A 13,271-nucleotide genomic window follows, 5' to 3' on the forward strand; every position below is an offset into this window, starting at 1 on the left:
TGTGGTGTAGAAAATTACAGCTGAGTGCTCATGACAGATGTGCAAAAGTGGAGCAGAAATGCGACGCTGCATTGCATTGGTTAGTTGATTGATTCTGCGAGCAGAAATGTGTATTTATCATGCTTTCTGTGTTTATTTTGGCCTTTGCAGATACCCTAATATTGCATGTTAAATAAAGCAAGAAATAAAATACAACAGCATGCAAAAAAAAAAAGATATGAGGTCTTATCATGTGAAAACTGTGTTATAGTTTAGATTCATAATCATTTTTTAAAATAAAATGTAATAAAGTGTCAGCCTGAAGGATGTTTTAGAAGGGCCTCAGAGCGCACACTTAAAGGTTAATGCGTTTACTTGAACTCTCGACCACTTCAAGTGGCTTAAAAATAATGCAAAATGAGTAGGTCGAGGTGTTTTAGTCGCTCTCCTGGAGCTTCAGTCTGGCTTTGTTCAGAGTCTCCAGGCAACAACAGCAAACATCAGAGGAACACAGTGAACCGAGGTGAGCTGCGCATTTCAAAGCATTCCTAATAAGAAATTACACTACATGTTAAAATACTGACTATTGCATGAAGGAAAAAACGTCTGTGTGTGTCTAAATTACTAAAATGATGAAATATTGTCAGTGGAAGTGCATGCTTTTAAAATGCTCTGTGACTCCTGGTGAACAGAACAAAGCACTTGGAATGCTTTTTATGTTGTCTTTCAGAGATTATGGAGACTTCGGATGAGCAGGTGAACGAAGCTGAGCAGACACAGTCTGTGTGTCAGGAGAAAGCGCTGTGTGAGACACCGAGCACGAGCAGGACTTCCACTAGAGGCAGCCTTCGCTTCGGGAGCCTCAGCCATCATTCATTCTTCTCCAGACACAATCCTCATCCTCACAGAGTCAGACACATGCAGGGTGAGCCCAAGCCCATCCAGATACACATGCATGTTCAGAAACACGTTCATTTTAGGGAAGCATTTCTATGGCAAAGTATTAAGAAATCTGCTCTGGTCAAAATCAGACACTTCTTTTAATTACAATAACTTGATTATTTACACAATGACAAGATTTTAATAGGTTATAGTTAGTGAATACATTTTACAGTGGGGACTGATCATGCATGCATATATATATATATATATATATATATATATATATATATATATATGTATTATTAAATTAAAATATATCTGAATATGTATTTCCATCAAACTATGGCCACAGAAAGAAACAGTGGTTTTGAATATATTCAAATTAAGATTTCACATTTTTGTCTTTTGTTTTTTGTCAGCACTTTTAGATATGTCAGTAAATGTATAAAATCAAAATGTATAAAATGTATAAAAAAATTTTTTTTAGGTGTTTTTCATTTATGGGGTTTATTGGTGTCATGATTATATATCAACTCAAATATGTATCAACAACCTACGTATATATCAAACATTTGCTAAATAAATTAAAAAAAAATTATAATAATAATTATTATTATTTCTCAGGATGTTTGCCTGAAAAAAATATCCTAACATTCTTGAATCAAGATGCATTTAATTGAGAAGATAAATCATGTTAATGCAGTAAGTTTTGTTAATGAATGAATGAACAAACATTAAATATCTGCCAGAGTGGTCATAAATATAGCAAACAAGTTCTTTACTCCTTTGGCAGACATTTTTTTTTCTTAATTTGAGCATATATATATATATTAGATAGCAAGATTTATTTTATTTTGATTCTGAAATGAATGAATCTTGAATTAAAAATGTTTATATATTTCTACCGGGGAAAAAAACAAGATAAACTAGAGGCATAACTTTTTTTGTTTGTTTGTTTTTTGCAGTGTATAGATACAGTAATTTCTCTAATTTTAAAGTAGGTCCAGAAAAAAAAGAAGAAAAAACATTTTCATTTAATGCATGTGTGCATTATGCAAAATATGATTATTATCAATCCTGGCATATTTTGTTCATTAGATGGAGCTGTCAGTCAGTTGTAACTTCTTAATGTTAAATGCTAGATGTTGTAATGCATTAGTCACAGAAAGTGTTGAGAAATAATGAGTTATAATGTTATGTTCATCTGTTCAATGAATGACTTTAATGACGAGTTACTGTATAAACACATGCACAGTTTGACCTCGCAGACACGTGTGATTGATTTATATACTTCCACCTGCGAGAAAGTGTGAATAAGCAGGTCTATGTGCAGGTCTGCCCACAGGTTACTAATTTAGATTGTATTCAATGACGATGGAGTGAAATCAAGCATGAACAGGCCTCGGTCTCTTTGGATATTCATGCGTTGTTCTGATGTGAAGCGTGTGAAGAGGTGATAACTTTGATTTACTGTAATCCTGTGGCCACAGCAGGAGTCCAGTGCGGTTTAATGCAGTGTTTTGATCAGGGAGTGCATGAACACATGGATGCACAAGTCTGATCACATTTCCAGCTCTGATTTCTAATGGTCTCCTCTTTCCGCAGGGTTGAATGGGAAGCCGGTTTGTACGGTGAATGATGACTGGTACGGCTTCACTCCGCTCTGCCCACATCCTCTCATTAAAAGTCAAGTGTCTGGGAGCCGTTCGTCTGCATTTCTCACACATCGCTCTGGACCACGAGCAGGTACAGATAACAAACACTGAAATAATGTTTATTCACCCTGGCCAAACCCACATGACTTCATTTCTTCAGGCGATGAGATGCAAGACGAGCTCAGAAATCACTGTAGTGTGATTTTATGCGAGGAACTGCGAGGTTATTGATTGAAAATCTTTACAAGTTTGAGTTTTTAATGCTTCAGTTTTTGAGGGGGGGTTAGGTTTTTGGAGTGAAAACAACATTAAAGAGACAGAGACAGAGACAGACAGACAGAGAAAAATCTTTTTTTCCTATTACTGTTTTTTTTGTGTGTATATGCATAGAATTTTTCTTCCTGTAAAAAGTAAAAAAAAAAAACTAGTGTTTGACTTTAAAAAAAAAGTTTGAGAAAATATGCACATATAGAAAAACTAAAATAGAAAGAAATAAGGAAGAAATGGATGTGTATGCCTGTGGAGGTATTGTTATAGATGCGCATAATGAAAGTTTCAGTGTTTTGAATGTTTTATAGAGAATCACCAATGCATTGCTTATTCTTTGTTTGACTTTGAATATAAAACTGGGATTGAAGAAAGTATTTTGGCATAAAAAAATTCATGCATCACATTCAGTATCATGAGAAACATCAATTCTGCCATGCGTATATACAGTACAGACCAAAAGTTTGGACACACCTTCACATTCAAAGAGTTTTCTTTATTTTCATGACTATGAAAATTGTAGATTCACACTGAAGGCATCAAAACTTTTGGTCTGTACTGTATATATATATATATATATATATATATATATATTGTATTCTTATATATATTCTTTCTTCTGTTTCTCCTTCATGCTCTCAGCACTGATTTCTGAAAGCTGGCGTGAGGAACTGAAGGATTTGGCAACTAAAGTCAGTCTTTCAGCGGCGGCTGAGACCCAGCTGGACAAGAGAGAGGTGCTTGACCTTTAACTGATGCACGAATAATGTTAAAAATCACATGAGCCGGAAGCAGAGAAAGCAGCGTTTCTGAAAGGATGGAGCGATTGTCAGCTGAGATGATAGAAACATCTCATCTTAAGAGTGAAGTACTCTGCTGTACCGCAGTAAAGCCCAGCACTCGTCATGATTCATCCACACACAAAGCTTTAAAGCGTAACTTTATTCCTACCCTAACACCTACATCAAACATTTGTTTTCAAGCTTTGGCATCTCCCACATTGCAAAACACTGCTGTCAGGAGAATAGAGGCTTTGAGCACAATCTGCTGAAAACAGATGATCAAATCAGATCCGTTCCTTCAGTAACAGAGTCAGATATTAACCAAGATTTGGTGTAAAATGCAAAATTAGCTTTTTTTTTTTAATATGTAAGATTTTATAAATTTTGAAATTGACTTGACTTGAAGACTTGAAATCTGATCTGACCATTCAAAAAAAAAAAAAAAAAAAATGAATACAAAATGCATTTATATCAATGCAATGCACACAAAGTTTTTTTATTGATTCGATTAATTCACTGATTTGTTTTGATGTTTTTAGTATTTTATTATGCACTGATTTTATATATACAGTACATTTTTAACTCCGTGATATTGATTCGAATTTGATAAACTGTATTAAAACAAAGCAAGCAGAAATTTAGCCTGCCAAACTCTCTTAAATAGCTGAAATCGTAATCAAATCAGCCAAGATATTTAATAAAAAATTTAGTTTTAGAGATGGTAACACACATAAAACTTAAATAATGCAATAAACATTAATTTAACAACATTAGATGTAACATACAACCATAATGTACAAAACTGATTAAAAAAAAACAATGAAAAAACTTTATTTAAAAAAAAATAAAACATCATATTTGAAATGTAATGTTAAACCGTGTACTGTAAAATTACAAGTTATGTCCAGAACAGTTTTTTCACCATATATTTATTGCTAACCTTTTAATAGGTATTTACTGTAGCATTTTTACTGTTTTTTACCATTTAATTCACAATCATTGCAGCTAATGGGGATTAGAAGTGAAAAGAGGAGACCTTTGCATTTAAAATGTGTTTGGAAAGAAAAAACTAGATATCATTTGTGCAAATAATAAAACCATGTCATTCTCCTTTCGTCTGAGAATCGAACATGCAGGAAAATGTTCAGCTCATTCAGTAAAACAGACAGATGAGGATTATTTAGCACATCTTTATGATTTGAAATTATTATTTTATTATTTTTTTGTATTTTTGAGCAAAAACTTCCCCAAAGAGGAAGTACCTCCCATAATTTAAAATGCATTTGTGTGTAACATTTTCAACTGGATTAATGGACATGTTATATTAGATGATGCAGAATGACTCATGCATTCGTTCTTGGAGAATACAGCCAGTCTTTGTGTTTGTCTGTAAATAAACTCAAAGAAACTGACAGATGAGGAAGTTCCTCGCAGGAAGACGCAGTATTCGGCACAGTCCGGCCGGATCATCCCTGCCTCGTCCTGGGGAGGGAAGAAGCGCAGCAGCAGGACTTCACACAAACGAGTCCAGCGATGGCAGACACAAACCCTGGAGGGAGTCGAGCTCAAGGTAATGACCTCAGCGATGACATTGTGATCATCTGATTTTTACGATGTGGTGTTTAGGTCACGTCATACATGCAAAATACTAAATAGCATTCATTCACCTCTTGCAAAGTGTTCCAGAACAAATTAAGTGCATCATACTGAACGAACTCAAATAAAACACCAAGCAGAAATACACAGCAGGTACAAAGTTTTGAATAAGGTATTTTAGACTTTTTTTTTTTTTTTTGAAAGAAGACTTTTCTGCTCACAAAGACTGAACTTATTTTATTAAAAATACAAGAAAATGCACTTATTTTGTGAAATATTATTACTATTTAATATAACTGTTTTCTGTGTGAATGAATTGTAAGATATAATTTATTCCTGTGACGCAAAGCTGAATTTTCAGCATCATTACTGCCATCAGTAATAGTTTAAAATATAGTTTTAAAATGTGTTCTGTTCTGTTAGTTTTTAGTGTATTTTTTTATTAAAAATGTTCAGCCTTGGTGAGCAGAAGGGACATATTTCTTAATTAATCCCAATGTTTGACCAATAAAGTATGTTTGATAGTGTACTCAAACTTTCTTTGTTAGGAATAAACTGCGGTCGCTTTCTTAGACTTATTTGATCACACTGCCAAAACTTTATACATTTCTATACAAAACTGTAGTTAAAAAGTGTATTTATTGCACTTGCTATATATTATTGCAATATGTTGTGGATAACCATGTAGCAAACTACATTGAAATTGTATAAATGCAATAATATCTGCAGTACAATAATAAATTCATAAAAGTGTGTCAGGATAAATCCTGAAGCTCTTATTGTTTGCTCATTTTCAATTTAGGATATGATGCATATGAAAACAGGACACAGACTGCATGCCAAAGACATTTAATAAGCAATTCAAATATTTAATTACGATTCAATAATTTCCATATTTGGTTAGCTGGTTTTATTCAGTCCTGTGAGCTGCTGATATCAGTGTTCACTGTTTCTCTCCAGGGTTATTAAAGTTATTCTCATTTTCATTCATTTTTATTTAGCTTTATTTAACTTGATGCACTAAACTGACTTTATAATCATATATCAATGCTACTAAATGAACTGTTTTTTTTTCAGGTGCTGGAGCTTTTGTGTCAGATCCTGCAGACTGATTCTCTCTCGACGGTTCAGCAGTGGCTTCTGTTGGCGAGTGACAGAGGTGAACCATTTCCCTTTGATTTAATTGATTTATTTATGCAAATAGCTGACACGTGGTGAATGTTCTGCTTTGAAGAGCATTTAAAGACCTTCATGCTACTATCCTAAACTAACAAAGTGACGTTTTTGCTGATGAAATGTAAAATGCTCTTTTTTCCCCAGAAAATAGACAGAAAGTGCCGATTACTTGTAAAGGCTGCAAAGATTGGTGTTTCTCTTGTCAAATCACATTTATTTATATAGCACTTTAAACAAAAAAGATTGTGTCCAAGCAACTGAACAACATTAATTCAAATTCAGAATTGCGAAGTATAAACGTAGAATTGCAAAATATAAACTCAAAATAGCGAAATATAAATTCAGAATTGCAAAATATAAATAGAAAATTGTGAAATATAAATTTAGATTTGCAAAATATAAACTCAGAATTGCAAAATAGAAATAAAAATAGTGAAATATAAATTCATAATTGTGAAATATAAACTCAGAATTGCGAAATATAAACTCAGAACTCAGAATTGCAAAATGTGAACTCAAAATTGCAAAATATAAGCTCAAAATGTTAAAATATAAACGCAGAATTGCAAAATGTGAACTCGAAATTGCTAAATATAAACTCAGAATTGTGAAATATAAGCTCAAAATTACGAAATATATACTCAAAATTTTAAAATATAAACACAAAATTGTGAAATATAAGCTCAAAATTGCGAAATATAAACTCAGAATTGCAAAATGTAAACTCAAAATTGCGAAATATTAATTCAGAATTTGTAAAATATAAACTCAGAATGGCGAAGTATGAATTCAAAATTGCGAAATATAAACTCAGAATTGCGAAGTGTGAATTCAAAATTGCGAAATATAAAATCAGAATTGCGAAGTGTGAATTCAAAATTGCGAAATATAAACTCAGAATTGCGAAGTGTGAATTCAGAATTGTGAAATATAAATTCAGAATTATGAAGTGTGCATTCAAAATTGCGAAATATAAACTCAGAATTGCGAAGTGTGAATTCAGAATTGTGAAATATAAACTCAGAATTGCGAAGTGTGAATTCAGAATTGTGAAATATAAATTCAGAATTATGAAGTGTGCATTCAAAATTGCGAAATATAAACTCAGAATTGTGAAGTGTGAATTCAAAATTGTGAAATATAAACTCAGAATTGCGAAGTGTGAATTCAGAATTGCGAAATATTAATTCAGAATTTGTGAAATATAAACTCAGAATGGCGAAGTGTGAATTCAAAATTGCGAAATATAAACTCAGAATTGCGAAGTGTGAATTCAGAATTGTGAAATATAAACTCAGAATTGCGAAGTGTGAATTCAGAATTGCGAAATATTAATTCAGAATTTGTGAAATATAAACTCAGAATGGCGAAGTGTGAATTCAAAATTGCGAAATATAAACTCAGAATTGCGAAGTGTGAATTCAAAATTGCGAAATATAAACTCAGAATTGCGAAGTGTGAATTCAGAATTGCGAAATATTAATTCAGAATTTGTGAAATATAAACTCAGAATGGTGAAGTGTGAATTCAAAATTGCGAAATATAAACTCAGAATTGCGAAGTGTGAATTCAGATTTGTGAAATATAAATTCAGAATTGTGAAATATAAACTCAGAATTGTGAAGTGTGAATTCAAAATTGCGAAATATAAATTCAGAATTGCGAAATATAAATTCAGAATTGCGAAGTGTGAATTCAGAATTGTGAAATATAAATTAAAAATTGCGAAATATAAATTCAGAATTGCGAAGTGTGAATTCAGAATTGTGAAATATAAATTCAGAATTGCGAAATATAAATTCAGAATTGCGAAGTGTGAATTCAGAATTGTGAAATATAAATTCAGAATTGCGAAATATAAATTCAGAATTGTGAAATATGAAATATAATCTCAGAGTTGCGAAGTGTAAATTAAAAATTGCGAAATATAAATTCAGAATTGCGAAGTGTGAATTCAGAATTGCGAAATATAAATTCAGAATTGCGAAGTGTGAATTCAGAATTGTGAAATATAAATTCAGAATTGCGAAATATAAATTCAGAATTGTGAAATATAAACTCAGAATTGCGAAATATGAACTAAAAAACTGCTAAATTTAAATTCAGAATTGTGAAATATAAGCTCAAAATTACGAAATATAAATTTAGAAACGCGAAATATAAATTTTAAATTGCAAAATATATACTCAGAATTAAGAGACATAAACTCAGAATTGCGAAATATTAACTCTAAATTTCGAAATATAAGTCAGATTTGTGAGATGAAACAGAATTGTGAGATTAAAAAGTCACACATACATATGGTTTTATCCTGTGATATATACAGGTGTGCATAGTTCAGTGCATTTAATTTGTCATGAGTAAAAACTGTTTTGTTTGCACTTTTCCTCAATTTATTCAAGTTACTCATGAGAACATCTCTTAAAACAATCATACATAATAATCCAGTGCAAACACAGCAGGGCAGCACGAAGGGTCCTATTAGTGTCCCTTATGGTAACATCTGTGAGTTTAACACTTGGACACGGGCCGTTGTGTCCTGCAGACGGATGTGCTAATGAAGGCTCATTAGATGTGTTTGTGCTCTCAGAGAAAGAGCTGGTTCAGGGGTTACTCCAGCAGGCCATGGCCGACTCCAGCTCTCTGACCCAGCAGACGTCTGGATCTGAACTTCTGCCTTTGACGTCTGAAGATCTGCCTGAGCACGTGTTCCTCAGCTCATCTGTCAGCCGAAGGAAGAGCATGTGGGTGTTTCCAACAGGGTTTTATTGGAGCTGTCTTATATTATTGGTAGAATACTGTTCCTATCTGTTTATGCAGTGCACTAATTACTCTCTCTAAAAAGTATTACGTTACCTATTACTAATTACTTTCCCACATCAGCCAGTTCAACAATATAAGAATTGACATGAAATGCTCTTTTACTTAAACACATAATATAAAATTGCATATTTTTTTCTTAATCTAAAAACTAAAATATATATATATATTTAAAGGAGAAAGTTACAGTTAAAACCTTTATTTTAGCATTAGATGTTAATTTTTTATGTTAAACATCCTTTATAGTTTTATGTCGAATTGTTCTAAAATCTATTCAGTTTTTAATTTTATTTTATCAAGAGTAACTGTAATTAAAATGTGAAATGATTAGGAGTAATCCCTTACATTATGTTTTCAAGGTATGTAATTCAATTAAAGTAATTAAAGTAATTGATTATGCATTACTAACATTGCTATTAACTAAGAAGAAACTCTGATTAACAATTAAGCTAATTAGTAGTAATAAAATAATAAATACTAAATCTAATAAATACTATTTTTGTAAATACCTTTGAGAGAAAAGCTAAGTTTAGTTTCATACAGCAAATGGAAAATTAATTATACCATGCAATTTTTTTTATTTCTTACCCAGTATTTATTTCCTAGAATTTTTTTTCAATACAAATTTAATTTATCTATCTAAAACTTTAAATCAAAATTAAGTAAGATTATGCTTAAAATAAGCAAAAATATGTCATTGTGGTCAGAAATATAACTTTTTTTTTTGCGACCTGTTGGCAGATATTTTTCTTGTTTCAAGCAAAAACTCACTTACTGTAAATTGATGTTTTTTTCTCCCTAGAAAATAAGTCATAATATCTGAAGTCATTTTGCTTTTCAAGTAAATATTTTGTTCTAAGAATTGTTTTATTTTTTTTTATTTTTTAAACAAGACAAATATTAAGCGAGCATTTGTTTTGCAGTTTAAATATAAATATATATACAGTAATAATTATTTGGTATAATATTTAAAAAAAATGGCAAATTTCACAAATAATAGCAGAAAAATATAGAATTTTTCATTAATTATTTGGAAAAGTATTCTAAAGTGAAAAGCATGATGTAAAGTAGTCTTTTTATTCTAAGTGTTTAAATAATATTTGTTATAGCGAATGTTTTTGGACAGTAATTCCTTCTGAAGGACAATAACTAATAGTGAACTTGTAATGCTGACTAATTCATTAATGATAGTTTCTTGTTAGTTAATATTAATTACTACAATGTTAATACTGTTTTCCTCATTTGTTCCAGAGCAGTACAGTATTCTTTAGCGTTACCCCTATCATAATATGGTTATATGACTATGATTATGAATGTTTCAAGACTTTATTATCTGTCTTTTGCACAGTTCACATCCCGAAGAGACATTACAGGACAATCCAGGTGAGGCTTTTGTACTTGTGTCAGATGTATTGTGAACTGGAGTGTTATTAATACGCCATTGTCATTCTGAGAGGATTGAGTTCATGACTCCACGTAGGCTGCTTTTGGCAGAGAAGATTGATGTTGCTCTCAGCTTTCATTAAAACACAATTTGGCTCTGTTTCAAACTCTAGTGAGTCTCCGTCTGCATCAGGGCTCCTCGATCCTTTTTCTGTTTCCATTTCGTTTCAAATGTGCGTCAGCACCTGGTTAGGATTTTCAAGTGAACTCACAGACTTTGATTAGTGGATTTAAGAAGATCTAGAGCTAAACACTGTAGGAAAGTGACTCTTGAGGACTGAGATTGAGATACACTGTTCACATAGACAGCTTCACTTTTAGAAATAAAGGTTGCTTAAGCTTTAACATTCATGTAACATTTCCATTGCACAAATGTTCTTTACATTCCATGCATCTTTTAATGGTTATTTTCTAGTGTGAGTTGATTTTGAAGAATTTTGCCCACATTTTTCGATGCCGAGTCGAAGCTAGTATGTATATTGGACACAGATTCTGTTTTTAGTGTCAGACTATGAGTCCATCCAATCAGAGAAGATCAAACATGTTTGATGTTTTGAGACAATCTTAGAACACATTTGTTTTTGTTGTCTCCTAGCAACTATGCACATGTTTCTGTGTTTGTTTGTTTGTTGTTGGTAGTGTTTGCTCCTCTCTTAGTGCTTTACAAAATCTCTTTTATATTCCAGCCTCAAAGGAATAGTTCAAAATGACATCTAAAATTTGAAAATCAATCATATTTGTAGAAATGTAGCATTGTATCAGTGTCTCATCAATGGATGCTCTGTAGTGAATGGTTGCCGTCTGATAAAAACATCACAATAATCCACAGCACTCCAGTCCATCAGTTAACATCTGGAGAAGACAAAAGATGAAACAAATCCAGCATTAAGATGATTTTAACGAGTCCATAATCCATAATAACACTTCCTCCAGTGAAAAAGTGTTGTGGTCTGAATCAGGAGAGAAATCTGCACAGATCAAGCAGCTCTAAACAAATATGTGGCTTGATTTTGTTGTGAGAGACAACAGAAGATTAACTTTTTTTTTACTGAAGGAAGCATTATTATGAATTATTGATTTTTTGAGGTTTACAGTACATGTACACTCAGAAAAAAATCTGTCACTGAGGCAGAACCTTTTTTTTTTTTTTAAATGTAAATTTTTGTACCTTATTTACTCCCGAAGTGTGCATATTAGTATCTAAAGTGTAAATATTAGTACTTAACTGGTTCATATGATTACCTTTTTAAAGGGTACATGCCCAATTCAGCTATTGTACCTTTTTTGTCTGTGTGTATGTGCTAGTGATCTCCTAAATCTTTCTTCTGAACAAAACATGTTAATAAGTGATCTTGAACTTGTGTTGTTAAATCTTATGATTATTTGTATTTTTTCATTGATTCTTTTGACGTGAAACCCAAATTCAAAGTGAAATGCATTTCCCCGTGTAGAGAGAACTTGTTTGATTAAAAAAAAATAAAGAGATGCATCTTTATTCTTTTGATATCACGATAAATAAGATATTCTGAAAATAGCTGTCAATGAAGCTGGAATGACACAGACGTCAGATTCTCGTAAACAAGCACTCGAGCACTTCTGTTTGTGGTTTCCAAAGGAATGTATTACAACTAAATGACCGATGCTCTGGGTTTCTTTAAACTCAAATGACTGACTGACTGATTCTCAGATTGTTCTCAGGATGTTGTGTTTATTGGTCTCTGAGTGTCTCTTTCTGTTCTAGAGCGGATCGGAGAGGCAGAAGTTCTCACGCTGTACCCAGAAAACACATAATGCCGCTGCTGTCATGAACATTAGCTCGTTTAGCAGTTGTATTATCATAATCATCATGAGTATGTTCATTTTAAATTTCTTGCTAATAAAGCATACAAACAGGTATTTTTCTTGAGCGTATTTATTTTCTGTGGGAGTCACGTCTCTTGTGAAATGTCACAAGTCAGGCACCAAATTAAACAATTTAGACAGTTTAGAGCTCAAATAACAATATTTGCATGGAAGGTTTCATATACTGTGAGTGCTTTAACACACATATGAGCTGCACATTTCTATTATAGATTTAGACTTCCATTACTGTGCATTATTGTAATCTCAGTTGGTATATGTATGGTATAAATGTAAAATACTTTCAGTTGATAATCATGTCGTTTTGAATCAAGAACACTGAACTGAAGTAAAAAGTTTCGACAATCGAGTCATGATAATGCACATGAGTTCAGATCAACGAGGCCTGCGTGACGAGAAATGTATAATTTTATTTTTAAAAGGCTGATCATTTTTAACTAAGGAACAACAAGTGTAAATACTATGTGTGACCAAAGTCTGTACGTTTTAGTTTGAACTTGTGTTTTCAGGTAAAAATGACTCAACCTGCTATAACAACATGCTTTCTTTGTGCATATCACAGTCCAAACAGTTTGCTCTCGCCGTGTTTGACTCCATGTTAAAATCTCTGATGCTTGTTTGCAGACATTGGCAAATCTGAGGAGAGATCGAAACAATATCGGTGCTCTTCTGAAACACGCGTGAGCTTCCAAAGGTTTTCTCATTTGAGATGCAGCAAACATTTAATCTCATCGGGGTTCAGTATTCAAACAGCTTTGCTATTGTTTTATTTCCCAGGGGTGAGCTAGTGAGCGGGTGTGATTCGACATAC

At 32.4% G+C, this 13,271-nt stretch overlaps 1 protein-coding gene across 1 annotated transcript; it reads left to right on the forward strand.

Moving 5' to 3' along the window:
* The first annotated feature begins 332 nt into the window (after window positions 1-332).
* On the forward strand, window positions 333-12,668 carry LOC132122524 (protein TBATA-like). Its single transcript, XM_059532898.1, has 9 exons — window positions 333-502; window positions 710-904; window positions 2,467-2,607; window positions 3,426-3,520; window positions 4,971-5,135; window positions 6,239-6,320; window positions 8,928-9,081; window positions 10,506-10,540; window positions 12,342-12,668. Exons 1-9 carry the CDS (start codon window positions 397-399, stop codon window positions 12,389-12,391), a joined length of 1,023 nt encoding a protein of 340 aa, XP_059388881.1. The 5' UTR covers window positions 333-396; the 3' UTR covers window positions 12,392-12,668.
* The last annotated feature ends 603 nt before the right edge of the window (window positions 12,669-13,271 follow it).

Source organism: Carassius carassius, chromosome 40 (genome assembly GCF_963082965.1).
Source record: "Carassius carassius chromosome 40, fCarCar2.1, whole genome shotgun sequence".
Taxonomy (NCBI): Eukaryota; Metazoa; Chordata; class Actinopteri; order Cypriniformes; family Cyprinidae; genus Carassius; species Carassius carassius.